At 45.5% G+C, this 13902-nt stretch overlaps 1 protein-coding gene across 1 annotated transcript in view; it reads right to left on the bottom strand.

The window, feature by feature from the left end:
* Nucleotides 1–13868, bottom strand: part of CFAP52 (cilia and flagella associated protein 52) — a 49077-nt gene extending 35209 nt beyond the window's left edge. The window contains exons 1-6 of the mRNA XM_048487313.1: nucleotides 13757–13868; nucleotides 4027–4226; nucleotides 3082–3218; nucleotides 1696–1824; nucleotides 677–776; nucleotides 290–406 (exon numbers count right to left, since the gene is read on the bottom strand). Coding sequence (XP_048343270.1) covers nucleotides 290–406; nucleotides 677–776; nucleotides 1696–1824; nucleotides 3082–3218; nucleotides 4027–4226; nucleotides 13757–13832 — 759 coding nt within the window. The 5' untranslated portion in view covers nucleotides 13833–13868. The remainder of the gene's footprint in view (nucleotides 1–289; nucleotides 407–676; nucleotides 777–1695; nucleotides 1825–3081; nucleotides 3219–4026; nucleotides 4227–13756) is intronic.
* Nucleotides 13869–13902: the final 34 nt, after the last annotated feature.

Genomic DNA, 13902 nt, shown 5'->3' with positions numbered 1-13902 from the left:
CTCATGGAACACATTGATCAGACCAGAATCAGAAGCTTTAAAGACCAAATGGAATCCTACTGGCCCCATGAATCATCTGACCCTTGCTAAGCTATTACTGCAGGATCACACACAGGCCATCCTCAATGGTGTCACTGCAACGTGGCAGAAAGCTGACAGGCAGCTCCACCTGGCAAGAGACAGGTGCCTGGATCCCACTGCCAGATCCTCCATGGCCTTTTGTATCAGTGTGCAATTTTCTTGATTACACTTCTTCTGCTAGAAGAGGCAGAATAGAGCATTCACTTACCAGGCTGAACTTCTCTTTTATTGGGCCATAATCACTCATCAGTGTGCTTTTTGTATTGAGTTTTAGGACATCACCAGTGGATGTGCCTATATAGAAGTAACTGTCATCCTCTGTCATCTGAGGAAAAATGAAGAGGGAAAAGGTTAAGAGCATATATCACACCCTTCACTGTGATGAGTGAATAGCTTTGAACCAGCACATCAGAAATTCATTGCAGTTTTTCTTTTGAGTGATACGGGTAAAGACTGAATGCCATCTCATATAAAAGAACCACAAGTATGAAAATCTTATGCTTTCTGGGAAAGCTAGCACTGCTACAAATTGCTCTTTTTGGCCTGGAGCTTAACTTGCTTTATTTTGTAAATGACAGGTCAGTTGACAACTTACCATAGCACAATTACCTATTCTTTTCAGCTGCCCTGTTTGACACTCAGTAGGTCGGATTTTTCTGTTGGGTAAATCCAGTTCCCATACACGAATAGTTCCACTGTAGCCAAACAACATATTTCAAAATCACTTCCAATGAGATCAATGTCAAATAAATCTTTTCAATAGCACTGTATTCAAAGAAGCATTCACTATTTTCTTTCCAGCCTACCAATAGCAAAAGAAGTATATAGCAATTTCCTACACATTCACTGTAGTGGATTAGAAACCTAACCATCACCCATCATTAAGAAGTTTGGGGGTAGGCTGGTTGGAATTTCAGATCAATTCAAGCAAGATTCAGATATGTGTCCTGTCTCAGCACCAAACATGCTAAAACCACCTTATTTTCCATCAAAGCCACCTGCAATTTGCTAAATGTAAGTAGCAATCATTCAAGATAGTACAAGTCCCAAGCAAAGTATAGGTGTCTGATTCATTGCCTCACTCTCCATAAAGGCTGATGATTGTGATGAAAGGAAGGCACAAACTAACCATTGCAACAAAATATATTTCTTCCATTATTAAAAGGCTCAGTACAGACCAAACTTACAGTGCCCTGCCTTTTGCAGACCTTTGGATGTAAACACTGTACATTTTATAGGAGAAACCTGGTACATAACTCCCCTTGTTAATCATAGAATTTAAGGATTCAGCTCTTATGCACTGCTTTCTAAACATACTGTTAGGTGTAAAAGGTGTGGAAATGCCAATAAAGAATGTTGCTGGACAATCAGAAACTATTCCACTACAATCCCAGAAACACTGCCAGAGAAACAACTCAGTGTCTTTGCTACTCAAATAAATAGAATGTGTACAATGAAAAAGACATTCACAGTGAAATTCTATGCAAAGTTACTCTTGTCTAAGCCCACTGAAATGAACAGGCTTAGACTGGAGTAACTCTCCTTAGGATTGCACTGTTAAGAGTTTATTTTCAAAACAGAATGGGGAATTTTCCCAGAAGAAAAAAGTCATACTTTCCAGCACTAACAAACATCTCATCCCTGCAGTTTGAATACACCAGTGTGGTCGGATTCCCAGCACTTCGAGCAGAAGCAGGACTGCCACAAATGGCTTCTTTCTTGAGGACACTCCACACCACCATGCTGCCAGAAAAGGGAGAGAACATGGATTGACTGATTTAATTTTCATCTATGTATGTTTTTTTCAGAGGCAAATCTTGCTGAATTCAAGCTCACATACATTTATGAGCTGAGAAGTACAATACATGCATGATGAAACAGCACAATGTTCTTCCCAAGATAAAGCTTAATATCATAAAATGATAGGGTGTGAATAAATTTCAAATAATTAATCTCTTGACATGTCATATGGAAATACAATTGTTATAATCAAACTACACCCCAGTTCTAAGACTATCTATGCCAGCTAACAATAGAAGTTATGGACAGAAGCTGTGTCATGTCGGAAAAATGAACGGCACAAATATATTAAGGTGTATCAAGTGGATATACTGGTCCCACTATGAAGTTACATGCTTCTACTAATAAAAGTCAAGCCAACAGACACATTTATGGCTAATCTTTTTCTCTCTCTCTCATTTGTAAGCAAAAGACTGGTCCTATTAAATTCACTTTCTTAAATTCACTTTGCTGACTCAGGCCTGCATGCAGCATCTTGCGGGAATATGCTTTGCATGCTATGGTACTGCATAACTACTTTTCAAAGGGTGCACTTCAGTCAAAACTTGTGACCCTCTAAGTCCCTTCAGGGAGGGAAAAATTAGAAATAATATCTTACCAGATGTTTACCACCTTTGATAACTATTGGATTCTAGTCTATTGTAAGACATTTTGTGTCCCTCCAAGGTACAAAGCAGGGTATGCATTCTTTAATAAATGAAGGAATGCAGCATACAATCCATACTGTGGCCTATTAAGTGTCTAACAATCTCCAGTTAAGCTTAAAGCTTTGGCCAATAAAGCTGTACCATTAAAGGACAGGTAAAGAAAAGGACAATCTCCATCTTTTCAGTCCCAGGCATACAGCAAGACTGGCAAGCATCTGGCAAGCCACAATACACAGTGGGAGATGAATTCAGCTCAATGGAACATAAGTTGCACAGGCCTCCTTTCACAGTGTTGTTGGAATGTAGTCCTTATCTTTCCTATCCTATTAATTATCTCACCCCACTAGCTTTGAATGCTTTCTCAGCTGTATGGGTCAGACTTCTATACAATCATTCCAGTATCAAAGCCACACAAGTAAGGACAACTAATATTGGAAAGACTCAACGTCAATAGAAGGCTGACGGCTCATTCTCTCAGGACCCAACTGGGCAATGGCAGTTTCCGCATTGGGCGTGAAAGGAGAGGGGAAGTCACTAATTTAATGACTGTTACCTTCCATCATCCTGACCTCCCAGGGACACAAGGTACAGGTCATTTGGAGAGAATGCAAGATTTTCAATTTTGCCTTTGTGAAGACACAACCGAGCCAACATTTCTCTTTTTGTGTAGTCCCATAAAATGATGTCTGCCTGGGGCAGAAAAAAAGGTCAGAATGACAATGAAATTTAGGACAGCACTGAAGTTTGGGAGGTAAAAGATATTTAGAGCCAAAAAATAATAAATTTGAAAAGCTATAAACATACTTTTTAAAACCATCTATTAGTATGGCCACCCTTTGTATCATATAAAGCTTCACTGAGACAGAATAGGCTGATTGTGTCACTTCCCTGAACAGAAGATCTCACTAGTCTGACAGGTGCATTCCATTTCATAGACAAATGGTAGCATCAAAAATAGACCAAGATGGGGCAGAGGAACTAAGAAAGTAAATGATTAGGTGTTATCCACATTTTAAAGTCTAGAAGAGCTTCCAGGCTTCTGGTGCACAGTACAAGAAGTACCGTTAGTTGCTATGAAAGTAACTCAAGACGTGCTAAGTGATTTGCTCAGAATCACATACCTGTTGTATACCATGAGGCAATTCAACAACCCAGAACTGATGCCTCCCTTATGTGACTTTTAAAAACATCTATTGTCATTACGTTATCTTTCCATCTCACCCTGAAAGGGGAATGTTTATATTTTTGCTTAAACAAAATTTCCACCAGAGAAAACAACTAACACCTAGTTCTTTCCATTAGTCCAACCACAGAAGGCTCTTTCTACTGTTGGCTCTTTCTACTATTGTAGCTTAGAGGTATAAAGATATAAGATCTAAATGGATTCAAGATACACCATTTACAGCTTATACCAATAAGACCAGGGATGAAAACTTCCTCAGGTCCTCCTAGTTACACTCAGGAGCATGTAAAGTTTTAAAAAGGATCCCTCGTGTACCTTGAAGCCCATGAATGTGATCTGACCAGAAGCCACATAAGATCCACTTGAAGAAACTGTGACACAGGAGACATTGTTGGTGTGACCATGTAAGAAATTTTGAGTGTGATTGTTTATGCCTTGGATGATAATGGTACATCCCAGTGGATAGATGAGGTATTCCCGATCCGGGTGGCAGATGAGACCAGATGGAACATGCCCTGAAAAGTAAACGGGGCAGGAAAGAATATCATGTTGCTGAGGAAAGAATGTGAACTGCTCTGGACTTTAGTTACATGCATACTTGTGAGGATTCAAAAGTTCTTTTAATGCATTTTTTACTGGTTGCCCATCTGCAGTATATAAAGTCAGCTGATGAGCAGAGCCCCTTAACACAGAGTCCTCCCATGCTGCCCCACATTAACTCACTTCCATAAAAACATACCAGTTTTTGTACTTCTTTCTTTGATCTCCATTCCACAATGATTCCTCCCCATTGAGTTCTCTCCCAAGCTCTCTTTTTACTCATTATGCGGCCTTCAGGCAGAACAAGTTGAATGGCAAAGGCCATGCTGGTAAGGAAGGCTGATGCTTTGAAGGGACTAGACTCACCTGCTTTGAATGGAATGGAGGTGGCATTTGTAGAGCAAGTTAACAGCTTGGGACTGCTCACGGACTCAGCTTTGTGGTTTGAAAAGAAGACTGGCAAGGTGCTCAAGAGTGTTTCTATCAGCAGCCTCTGATTCATCAACGCTCCTTGTTCTCAAGAGCCAGCCAACCTGGCCATGCTAATCTATGCTTCTATAACCTTGTAGTTGGGACCACTCTAACATGCTCTGCACACAACTGACCTTGAAGACAACCCAGAAATTGCAACTGTCAGAGCCAGCCTGTCAGCCCTGCCTGCAATACTGCCTGCCAGCCAGCCAGAGAAGTCTGCACTGGTCACTGGAAGAACTGCAAGCCTGGCCGGGTGATCTGTGGCCTGCAGCTCCTGAATTCCACCCTAGTGGGAACACCTGTAGAGGGATGGGGCCTGGCAGCTACTTCAACAGTAGCAGCAGCAGCAGCCCAAGGCAGTGGCATTGGTGAGCGGCTGAAGGGTGATGGTATAAGGCCCATTTGGGGACTGTTTGGGGGGCAGGTGTCAGGTCTTGAGTCTGAAGTCAATAAACAGACTCTGGATGCTGGATCAGAAGTCTTTATTGATAACAGCTAGTACCTGGCTTTCAAAAAGCCAGTTCTGCCCGACTATGAAAATACAGTTGCCTTTATTCCCTCAGAGTTTCCCGCCAGAACCCCCCTCCCTGATTCCCATGGAATGTGAGAAGAATACAATGGAAAGATGTTTGGGAGTTGAGCATCTCAAGGCCAGTGCAGTGATAGTTCTCAGACACCTGCCACCCCCTCCCGCTGGGGAAGGCGCCAGGGTGGCTTCTAGTTAGCTCCAGTTGCTAGCATCAAAGGAAAGCAAAAGGAGAAAAATCCATTAACAGATCAGAAGGTGAAGACAGCTTCCCCCTCCCCACAGTCAGGTGTGAGTCCTTGCACCTCGGTCAGCACTTTGATGGCAGAAGAGGGCACATTCTGACAGCAGGCCCCTTCTTCTCATGTGAGCTGGGCATGTGGATTTAGTGGGATTTATGGGCATGTGGCTGGGCTTGGCAGACTTAGTGGGTTTATACTGTTATTTAATTTTTTTAGCTTTGGGATTTGCGGGTTAGCTGGCATTTGGCTGAGAGGAGGACTGTCTTCACGGGCCTGCTATTGATATTTATCTTCCTGCTTGGGAGTGGAATAGAGCTCCTGGGGTGTGGTGGGAGGACATCCTGGTCAGAAGCCCCCAATTTGGAGCAAGAGTCCATTCACGGGGTCTTTACATCGGTCTCCCTCTGAGTGAGAGGCGGAGGGTCCACTCCCAAGAGCATGGTAAGGGACCTAGAAGATTAATAGGGGGCAAGACCATCTGGGGGGATGTGCCTGGAGGAGGGAAAGGGCAGGAAGACTGGGGCCATCCCAGTGCTTATGGTCAGGGGGGGTTACAGCACTGGCGGTCGGAGGGGAATGGTTTTTAGAAGGCGCACTGGATGTCTTCAGGCCATTGCTTCTTCTGCTCTGCTCCGCATCCAAAGGGAGGTAGTCAGTTGTCCTGCCCACTGGCCTTGTGCTGCTGCTTTTGAATGCTAGGTTGGCCCTGAACAAGTCAGCCCTCATTCAGGATTTGATTCTGGATGAGGGGGCTGACCTGGCTTGTATAACAGAGACCTAAGTGGGGGAGCTTGGGATGGGAGTTAGAACTGACCCAGCTTTGCCCCCAAGGCTATCAGATGCAGCACCAGCCCAGACTAGGAGTGGGGGTAGCCATAGTCCACAAGGAGTCATACACATTCACCAGACGCCCCTCTCGTCCTGTGTCCAGAGTTGAGAGTTTGTATTTGGTATTTGGCGAGGGTGATAAGTTGGGATTGTTGCTGGTGTACTGTTCACTCTGCTGCCCAGCAGCCCCCCTACCTGAACTGGGTGGTGGAGTCTATCATCAGAGGAGGTGATAGACTCCCCTAGGACTGTTGTTCTTGGGGACTTCAACTACACCGAGGATGTCTGATAGACGAGCTCAGGACCTCATAGCCACCATGGCAACCATGGGGTTATCTCAGTTTGGGTCTGGACCAACCCATATAGCAGGGCATACTCTCGATCTGGTGCTTGCAACAGGGGAAGTGGGGGTTGATCTGTTGATTGTAGGGTTGGTTACTCACCCATTGTCATGGATGGATCATTACCTAGTGAAGTTTGGACTGTTGGCTGCTCCTTCCCACCGCAGGGATGAGGGTCCTATTACAATGACCTGCCCCTGGAGAAGATTGGAGTCTGATGGATTGCTGAGAGCTCATAGGGAGTTTCCAGGCAACATGGCTGGTACTCCTGTCGAGGCCCTGGTTTTACTATTTTTATTTATTTATTTAATATACCGCCCCATCCCCGAAGGGCTCTATGGCAAAACTAAGAAGGCCATCGACACGATTACTCCTGGGCAGTGACGTAAGTATAGATTTTTTATGGGGGGGGTTCGGGGGCTAGGCCACGCCCGCACCTGCCTCTGGGGGCGTGACCATGCCTCCCCAAGCCCCACCCCCAGTCTAAGTGCTTATAAAAGCAGCTCTCCAAGGCAAGGGATGGCAGCCTCCCGTGACCCACCCGTCCTGCCTCCCCCACCAGCTGAGCTCCCAGCTGGCAGCTGGCAGTCCCTTCTCTCTCCCCTCCAGGCAGAGGGGTAGCTATGGAAAATGGAGCTCAGTGCAAAATGCCAGAGGTTTGCGCGCACCATGGGCGACTGCTCAACAAGGTGATGCTGGAATCCACCCCCAAACAGCATTACTTTCAATGGTGTTTAAATTAGGGAGCCCAGAGTCTCCTTTTAAATCCACCTTAAAGGGAGAATCTGAGGTCCCCAGATAAAACAATATTGAAAGTGATGCTGTTTTGGGGTGAATTATCCCCCACCCTGAAACAACATCACTTTCAATGTTTAAACTGGGGACCTCAGATTCTCCCGCTTTGGGAGTCCATAACTGTGTACCCCCTGGACCAACCTTCACCAAACCGGGGTGGTATCAGCAGCAGACTATCCTGATGATACCACCTAGGTTTAGTGAAGTTTGATTCAGGGGGTCCAAAGATATGGACCCTCAAATGGGTAGACCCATCTACTTTTAGCTCTCATTGGAAACAATGGGGGATGGGGCACCCCTTTTGGGGGTCCATAACTTTGGACCCCCTGAACCAAACTTCACCAAACTTGGCTGGTATCATCAGGAGTGTCACCTGACGATAGCCTGAAATTTTGGTGCCGGTATCCTAAACACTGCGCCCCCTGCAGGCCAAAAACCGAAAAAACACTTTAAAAATACAAAAACCCACAAACGGGGGGGGGGGCAGAGCTTCGGGGGGGGGGGTCTGAACATGAGAAACCCCCCCTTACCTACATCCTTGCTCCCGGGCATCCCTGTCCAGCCTGTAGAGCCTTCTTAGCACTTTGGTTCAATGGGGATTTGCAGGTAATGAAACAGGAGGGGCAACAACTAGAGTGAAGGTGGTTGAAATCCCACTGTTGATCTGACGAAACACTGGGTCTATCATTTTTGGGGCTATCAGGTGGCAGTGAGGAAGGCAAAGAGAGTCTTCTTTTCCTCCATCATCGCATCCTTAAGTAGTCAATCAACAGAACTGTTCCAAGTGGTGAATGGCTTGCTATCTTCCAATCAGGGGGTAGGGGCCAGGATACCCCCGGAGATCTGTTGTGACACTTTTGCTGGGCACTTTCGGGACAAAGTTGCCCAGATTCGCAGGGGATTGGATGCCACCATTGAGCAGTTTTCAGTGGGGGTGTCCAGAGGGCCACCTGGTCATGTTGTGATGGATCAGTTTCAGTTGTGGTCTGAGGATGTGGACAGGATGCTCGCAGGGATGTAGCCTACCGCTTGCCTCCTGGACTCGTGCCCATCTTGACTGATTCGATCAAGCCAAGGGTGATTGGCTGAGTGGATCCAGGGTGTTGCCAACACCTCATTAAGGGAGGGGGTCATGCCGTTGACTCTTAAGGAGGCAGTTGTTTGCCCTCTTCTGAAGAGGCACTCCCTGCATCCTACAGTTCTGGACAATTACCATCCAGTTTCCAGTTTTTAAGGAAGGTCCTGGAGACAGTGGTGGCTACTCAATAGTGGACATGCCTGCAGGAAGTTGACTACCTAGATCCATTTCAGGCAGGGTTTCAGCACAGAAATGGCCTTGGTTGCCCTGATGGATGACCTTTACCGGAAGAAGAACAGGGGGAATTCCTCCCTGTTAATTCTTCTGGACCTCTCAGCCGCTTTCGATATAATTGACCATGGTATCCTCCTGGAGCGGCTCCGTGGGTTGGGTTTGGGGGGCACTGTTCTTCAGTGGTTCTCATCCTTCCTTTGGGGCAGACTCCAGAGAGTTCCTGCTCCCAGCCCTGGGAGCTTCATTGTGGGGTTCCCCAAGGCTCGGTGCTATCCCCTCTGCTTTTTAATATCTATATGAAGCTGCTGGGAGAGGTCATCAGGGGGTTTGGAATTGGGTGCCATCAGTATGCGGTTGACACCCAATTCCAGCTGAGTCAGGTGAGGCCCTCCAGGTGCTGAATACTTGCCTTGGAGCAGTGTTGAACTGGATGAGGACCAACAAACTGAGGCTAGATAGATATTATTATTACGGCCTTTTGGCCAGCCAATAACAAACTGAGGCTGAATCCAGATAAGGTGGAGGAGCTATGGTTAGTGGATCCCCAAGTCCAGGAAATCAGAGGGTACCTGGTGCTGGATGGAGCGGTGTTGCCTCTGAAGGACTGGTTGCGAAATCTGGGGGTGCTCTTGGATTCTGTACTGTCCCTGGAATTACAGGTGGCAGCGGTGACCAGGAGTGCCTATTAGCCGCTCCAGCTGGTTTGCCAGCTTCACTCTTATCTGGACAGAAGGGACCTGGCCATAGTACTGCATGCTCTGGTAGCCTCCTGTCTTGATCACTGCAATGCACTTTACATGGGGTTTCCCTTGAAGATGGTCTGAACACTGGAGCTGGTACAAAATGCAGCAGCTAGGCTGCTGATGGGTCAACATGGCTGGTTACTATAACCCCTGCCTTGAAAGAACTTCACTGGCTCCCTATTCGCTATCGAGCCCAATTCAAGGTATTGACAATCATATTTAAAGCCCTAAATGGCTTGGGTCCCACCTACCTAAAGGAGCACCTACGTCCATATGAGCCGTGCAGTGAGGTCAAGGTGAGGAAAATTCCTGCACCTGAACCATGCTTCTTGGGAGGCGAATCCGAGGAACTAGCAAAGATAGTGGTAGACAAGGAAGAAGTTCTGGCAGCCATTGATAAACTAAATGCTACCAAATCCCCTGGCCCAGATTGCATTCATCCAAGAGTTCTTAAAGAGCTCAAGCATGAAATTGCTGATCTTCTCACTTTAATATGCAACTTATCCCTGAAATCAGGCTCCATCCCTGAAGACTGGAAGATGGCCAATGTCACACCAATCTTTAAGAAAGGATCTAGAGGGGGACCGAGGAAATTACAGGCCGAGGAAGTCGAAGTTTGACATCTGTTCCTGGTAAAATTAGTAGAATCTATCATTAAAGATAAAATTATAAAGAAACATGTTACAAAAGCAAGAGACCTGGTGAGAAAGAGTCACCATGAAAGCTTTTTTTGCAGAGGCAAAATCCTGTCTCTTACAAACTTACTAGAGTTCTTTGAGAGTTAATGTAAACAGGCATGTGGATAAGGGGGAACCAGTGGACATTGTCTACTTAGTTTCCAAAAAAGGCTTTTGACAAAGTTCCTCACCAAGAGACTATTGAGAAAAAAAATTCAGCAATCCAAAGAAGGAATAAGAGGGGAAGTCCTCCTATGGATTAAAAACTGGTTGAGAAACAGGAAGCAAAGAGAATGGGTATGTAAATGGGGAAGTTCTCACAATGGAGAGATGTAGGAGTGAATTGTCCCCCAAGGATCCGTTTTGGGACCAGTGCTCTTTAACCTATTCATAAATGACCTGAAGTAGGGGTGGAGTAAGCGTGGTGGCCAAGTTTGCAGATGATACCAGAATTATGGTAGGGTGGTGAGAAACACAAAGGAGTTGAAAGAGCTCCAAGCGGACCTGTGATAAATTAGGTGAAGTGGGTACTAACTGAAATGGCAAATGCAGTTCAATGGTAGCAAAATGCAAAGTATTGATGCACATAGGGGCAAAAAATCCAAACTTCACATACAAGGCTTCACAAAGGGGTCCAGTGCTATCAGTCACAGACCAGGAAAGGGATTTGGGCATCTTAGTTGATAGTTCCATGGGAATGTCAACTCAATGCATGTGCAGCTGTAGAAAAAAGGCAAACTCTATGCTGGGGATAATTAGGAAAAGGAATTGAGAATACAAAACTGCAAAGATTGTCATGCCCTTATATATAAAGCTTAAGTGGAGTGCCGACACGCGACTTGGGAGTACTGTGTCCAGTTCTGGTCGCCGCATCTCAAAAAGGATATTGAGGAGATAGAAAAAGTGCAGAGAAGGGCAACAAGAATAATTGAGGGACTGGAGCACCTTCCCTATGAGGAGAGGCTGCAGCGTTTGGGACTCTTTAGTTTGGAGAGGAGAGGTCTGAGGGGGGATATGATTGAAGTCTATAAAATTATGCATGGGGTAGAAAATGTTGACAGAGAGAAATTTTTCTCTCTTTCTCACAATACTAGAACCAGGGGCATTCATTCAAAATGCTGGGGGGAAGAATTAGGACTAATAAAAGGAAACACTTCTTCACGCAACGTGTGATTGGTGTTTGGAATATGCTGCCACAGGAGGTGGTGATGGCCACTAACCTGGATAGCTTTAGAAGGGGCTTGGACAGATTTATGGAGGACAAGTCGATTTATGGCTACCAATCTTTATCCTCTTTGATCTGAGATTGCAAATGTCTTAACAGACCAGGTGCTCGGGAGCAACAGCCGCAGAAGGCCATTGCTTTCACCTCCTGCAGGTGAGCTCCCAAAGGCACCTGGTGGGCCACTGCGAGTAGCAGAGAGCTGGACTAGATGGACTCTGGTCTGATCCAGCTGGCTTGTTCTTATGTTCTTATGTTCTTAAGTGGGGAAGCCCTCCTGGTGATCCCTTATGCTGCTGAGGTCCGGCAAGAGGGGGCACGCAGGAGGGCTTTTTCTGTGGCAGGCTCCAGGCTGTTCCACAGCCTCCCTGCAAAAATTCACCAGGCGCTGACACTTTATGGATCTCAGCACCTGGTTAAAACCTTCGTCTTTACCCAGGCCTTCAATGTGTGACCCTCCAGAGTTCCCCTGTATCGATGCCAACTGAAGGATCGGGGGTGGGAGGGGCAGGAATTTTTGATGCTTTTATTGACTATTTTAAGGGATGTTTTGTGGTGGTTTTTAATGTTTTATGTTTTAACAGGGCTTTTAACCTCATCATGTAAGCCGCCCTGGGACTTTGGTGTAGGGTGGGGTATAAATAGAATAAATACAATTTTAACAGTAAACTGGTTCAGAATGTGGCAGCCCAAATATTGCCAGCAGCTAGTCAATAGGAACATGTATGCCTATTTTAAAAGACTTTCATTGGCTGCCAGGTGGTTTTTTAATTCAGTTCAGGATGCTAACTGCAACCTTCAAAGTCCTTCATAACCTAGGACTGTCCATATGTCTCTATATGCTAATTACAGCTTTCTAGTTGTCACCTTCTGGTTGTTCCCCCACTGAAGATTGCTCACTTGGTATCTATTTGAACCCATTGCATTTCAACAGTTACTTCCATCTTGTGCAACAAGCTCCCCGTGGAAGTGAGCTGGGCATTGTACCTAGGAAGCACAGTATGCCTGTTTATTTACTAGGAGTTTTAATGGGTTTTGAGCTGCAAGTATTATGGGGCAGGGGGGAGTGTTAACAGAGCTTTATTATATTATGGATGATTTTAATTTAGAATTGTGAGCCATTATGGAGGCATAGGTGTCAAACTCATGGCCCTCCAGATGTTATGGACTACAGTTCCCATCATCCCCTGCCAGCAGGGGATGATGGGAACTGTAGTCCATAACATCTGGAGGGCCACGAGTTTGACACCTGTGGACTATAGGATATAAGGGGGGGCATAAGCAATTTAATAAATATGGCAAATGAATTTTGGATTTGATCTAGTCTGTAGTCTTAGACCAGTGTTCAGTGCTCAGATCCTTTTTGACATATACATATTGATTTCCTGACCACTCTGTTCAAGGTTTGCAAGAGACAGAAGGAATTTGTTCTGATGTATTTAGCCAGAACCCTCTTTGACAATAAAACAACCGTGGCTTTGGGAAGAATGCTGACTCACAATGGAACTACTGAATAACTTTGTGTACAAGAAGAAGAGTTTGGATTTATATCCCCCCCCCTTTTCTCCTGTAGTGTAGACACTCAAACCTTTTCCTCTGTCCCCACATATGCTTTACGTCAAAACACATAAACCCATTTGACTTTTGTAAACTATTTGTTTGTTCATTTTCCTCTTTAGAATGTCACCATCTACTTCACTATAGAAACATCCAGTCCTAGATATTCATTTTCCATGGTCTGCCTTCCATGATGATGACTCCAATACCTTCCACAAAGCTCTGCAAGTCCCAACAGAGGAAGAAGAAGGCCTGAACAGAACCTGAGTCCCACTTTAATAGAAATTATAGACTTAAGAAGAATGGGTTCAGTGACACTTTGAGAGGCCTTTATGAAGAACTCAGAAATTTCTTAACCCTCCATCACTAAACCCTTGCATCCTAGCAACCCCAAAATTTCAAATCCCACTAGACTTTAAGCAAGCCTCAGAAAGGTTAGATGCCAGAACCTAATGCACTGATAGTCTATCAATAATAACGAGTGTGTTATTGGGCATGTGCAGAGTGTGGCTTTTACACACCAAGCATTCAGAGACAACTGTCAGCCTTAGAGGCTTCCCAGGAAGTCCAGGTGCGCGCGCACACACACCCTCCCGAATTCATCAATTACATTTCCCTCTTTCTCTAGGGAACTCAGAGTATCATCTCGGTTTCAGCCCTTTCCCATCACCATCTTTACAACTCTGTGAGGAAGGTTAGGCTGACCAGTCCACATGTTAATTCCCTGACTGAGTGGAGATTTGAACCCGGCCACCTCCTGCCCTTCTCCTAGCCTACGGGCCCGATACCATTGAAGCCGATGATCGCCTCCAGCTGGAGTCCACTAAGGTTGTCCTCGGGGGATTCAGAATCTCCAGTCGCCATGGCGTCTTCCTCTCTTAATCCCCCACTTCGCGGCTGTGTATGTTGGTCGCTATGGAAACCGCTCCGGAGT

The sequence above is a fragment of the Sphaerodactylus townsendi genome, linkage group LG03, assembly GCF_021028975.2.
Source record: "Sphaerodactylus townsendi isolate TG3544 linkage group LG03, MPM_Stown_v2.3, whole genome shotgun sequence".
Taxonomy (NCBI): domain Eukaryota; kingdom Metazoa; phylum Chordata; class Lepidosauria; order Squamata; family Sphaerodactylidae; genus Sphaerodactylus; species Sphaerodactylus townsendi.
The sequence above is the reverse complement of the archived record's forward strand: the minus strand, read 5'-3'. Positions and strand labels throughout refer to the sequence as shown.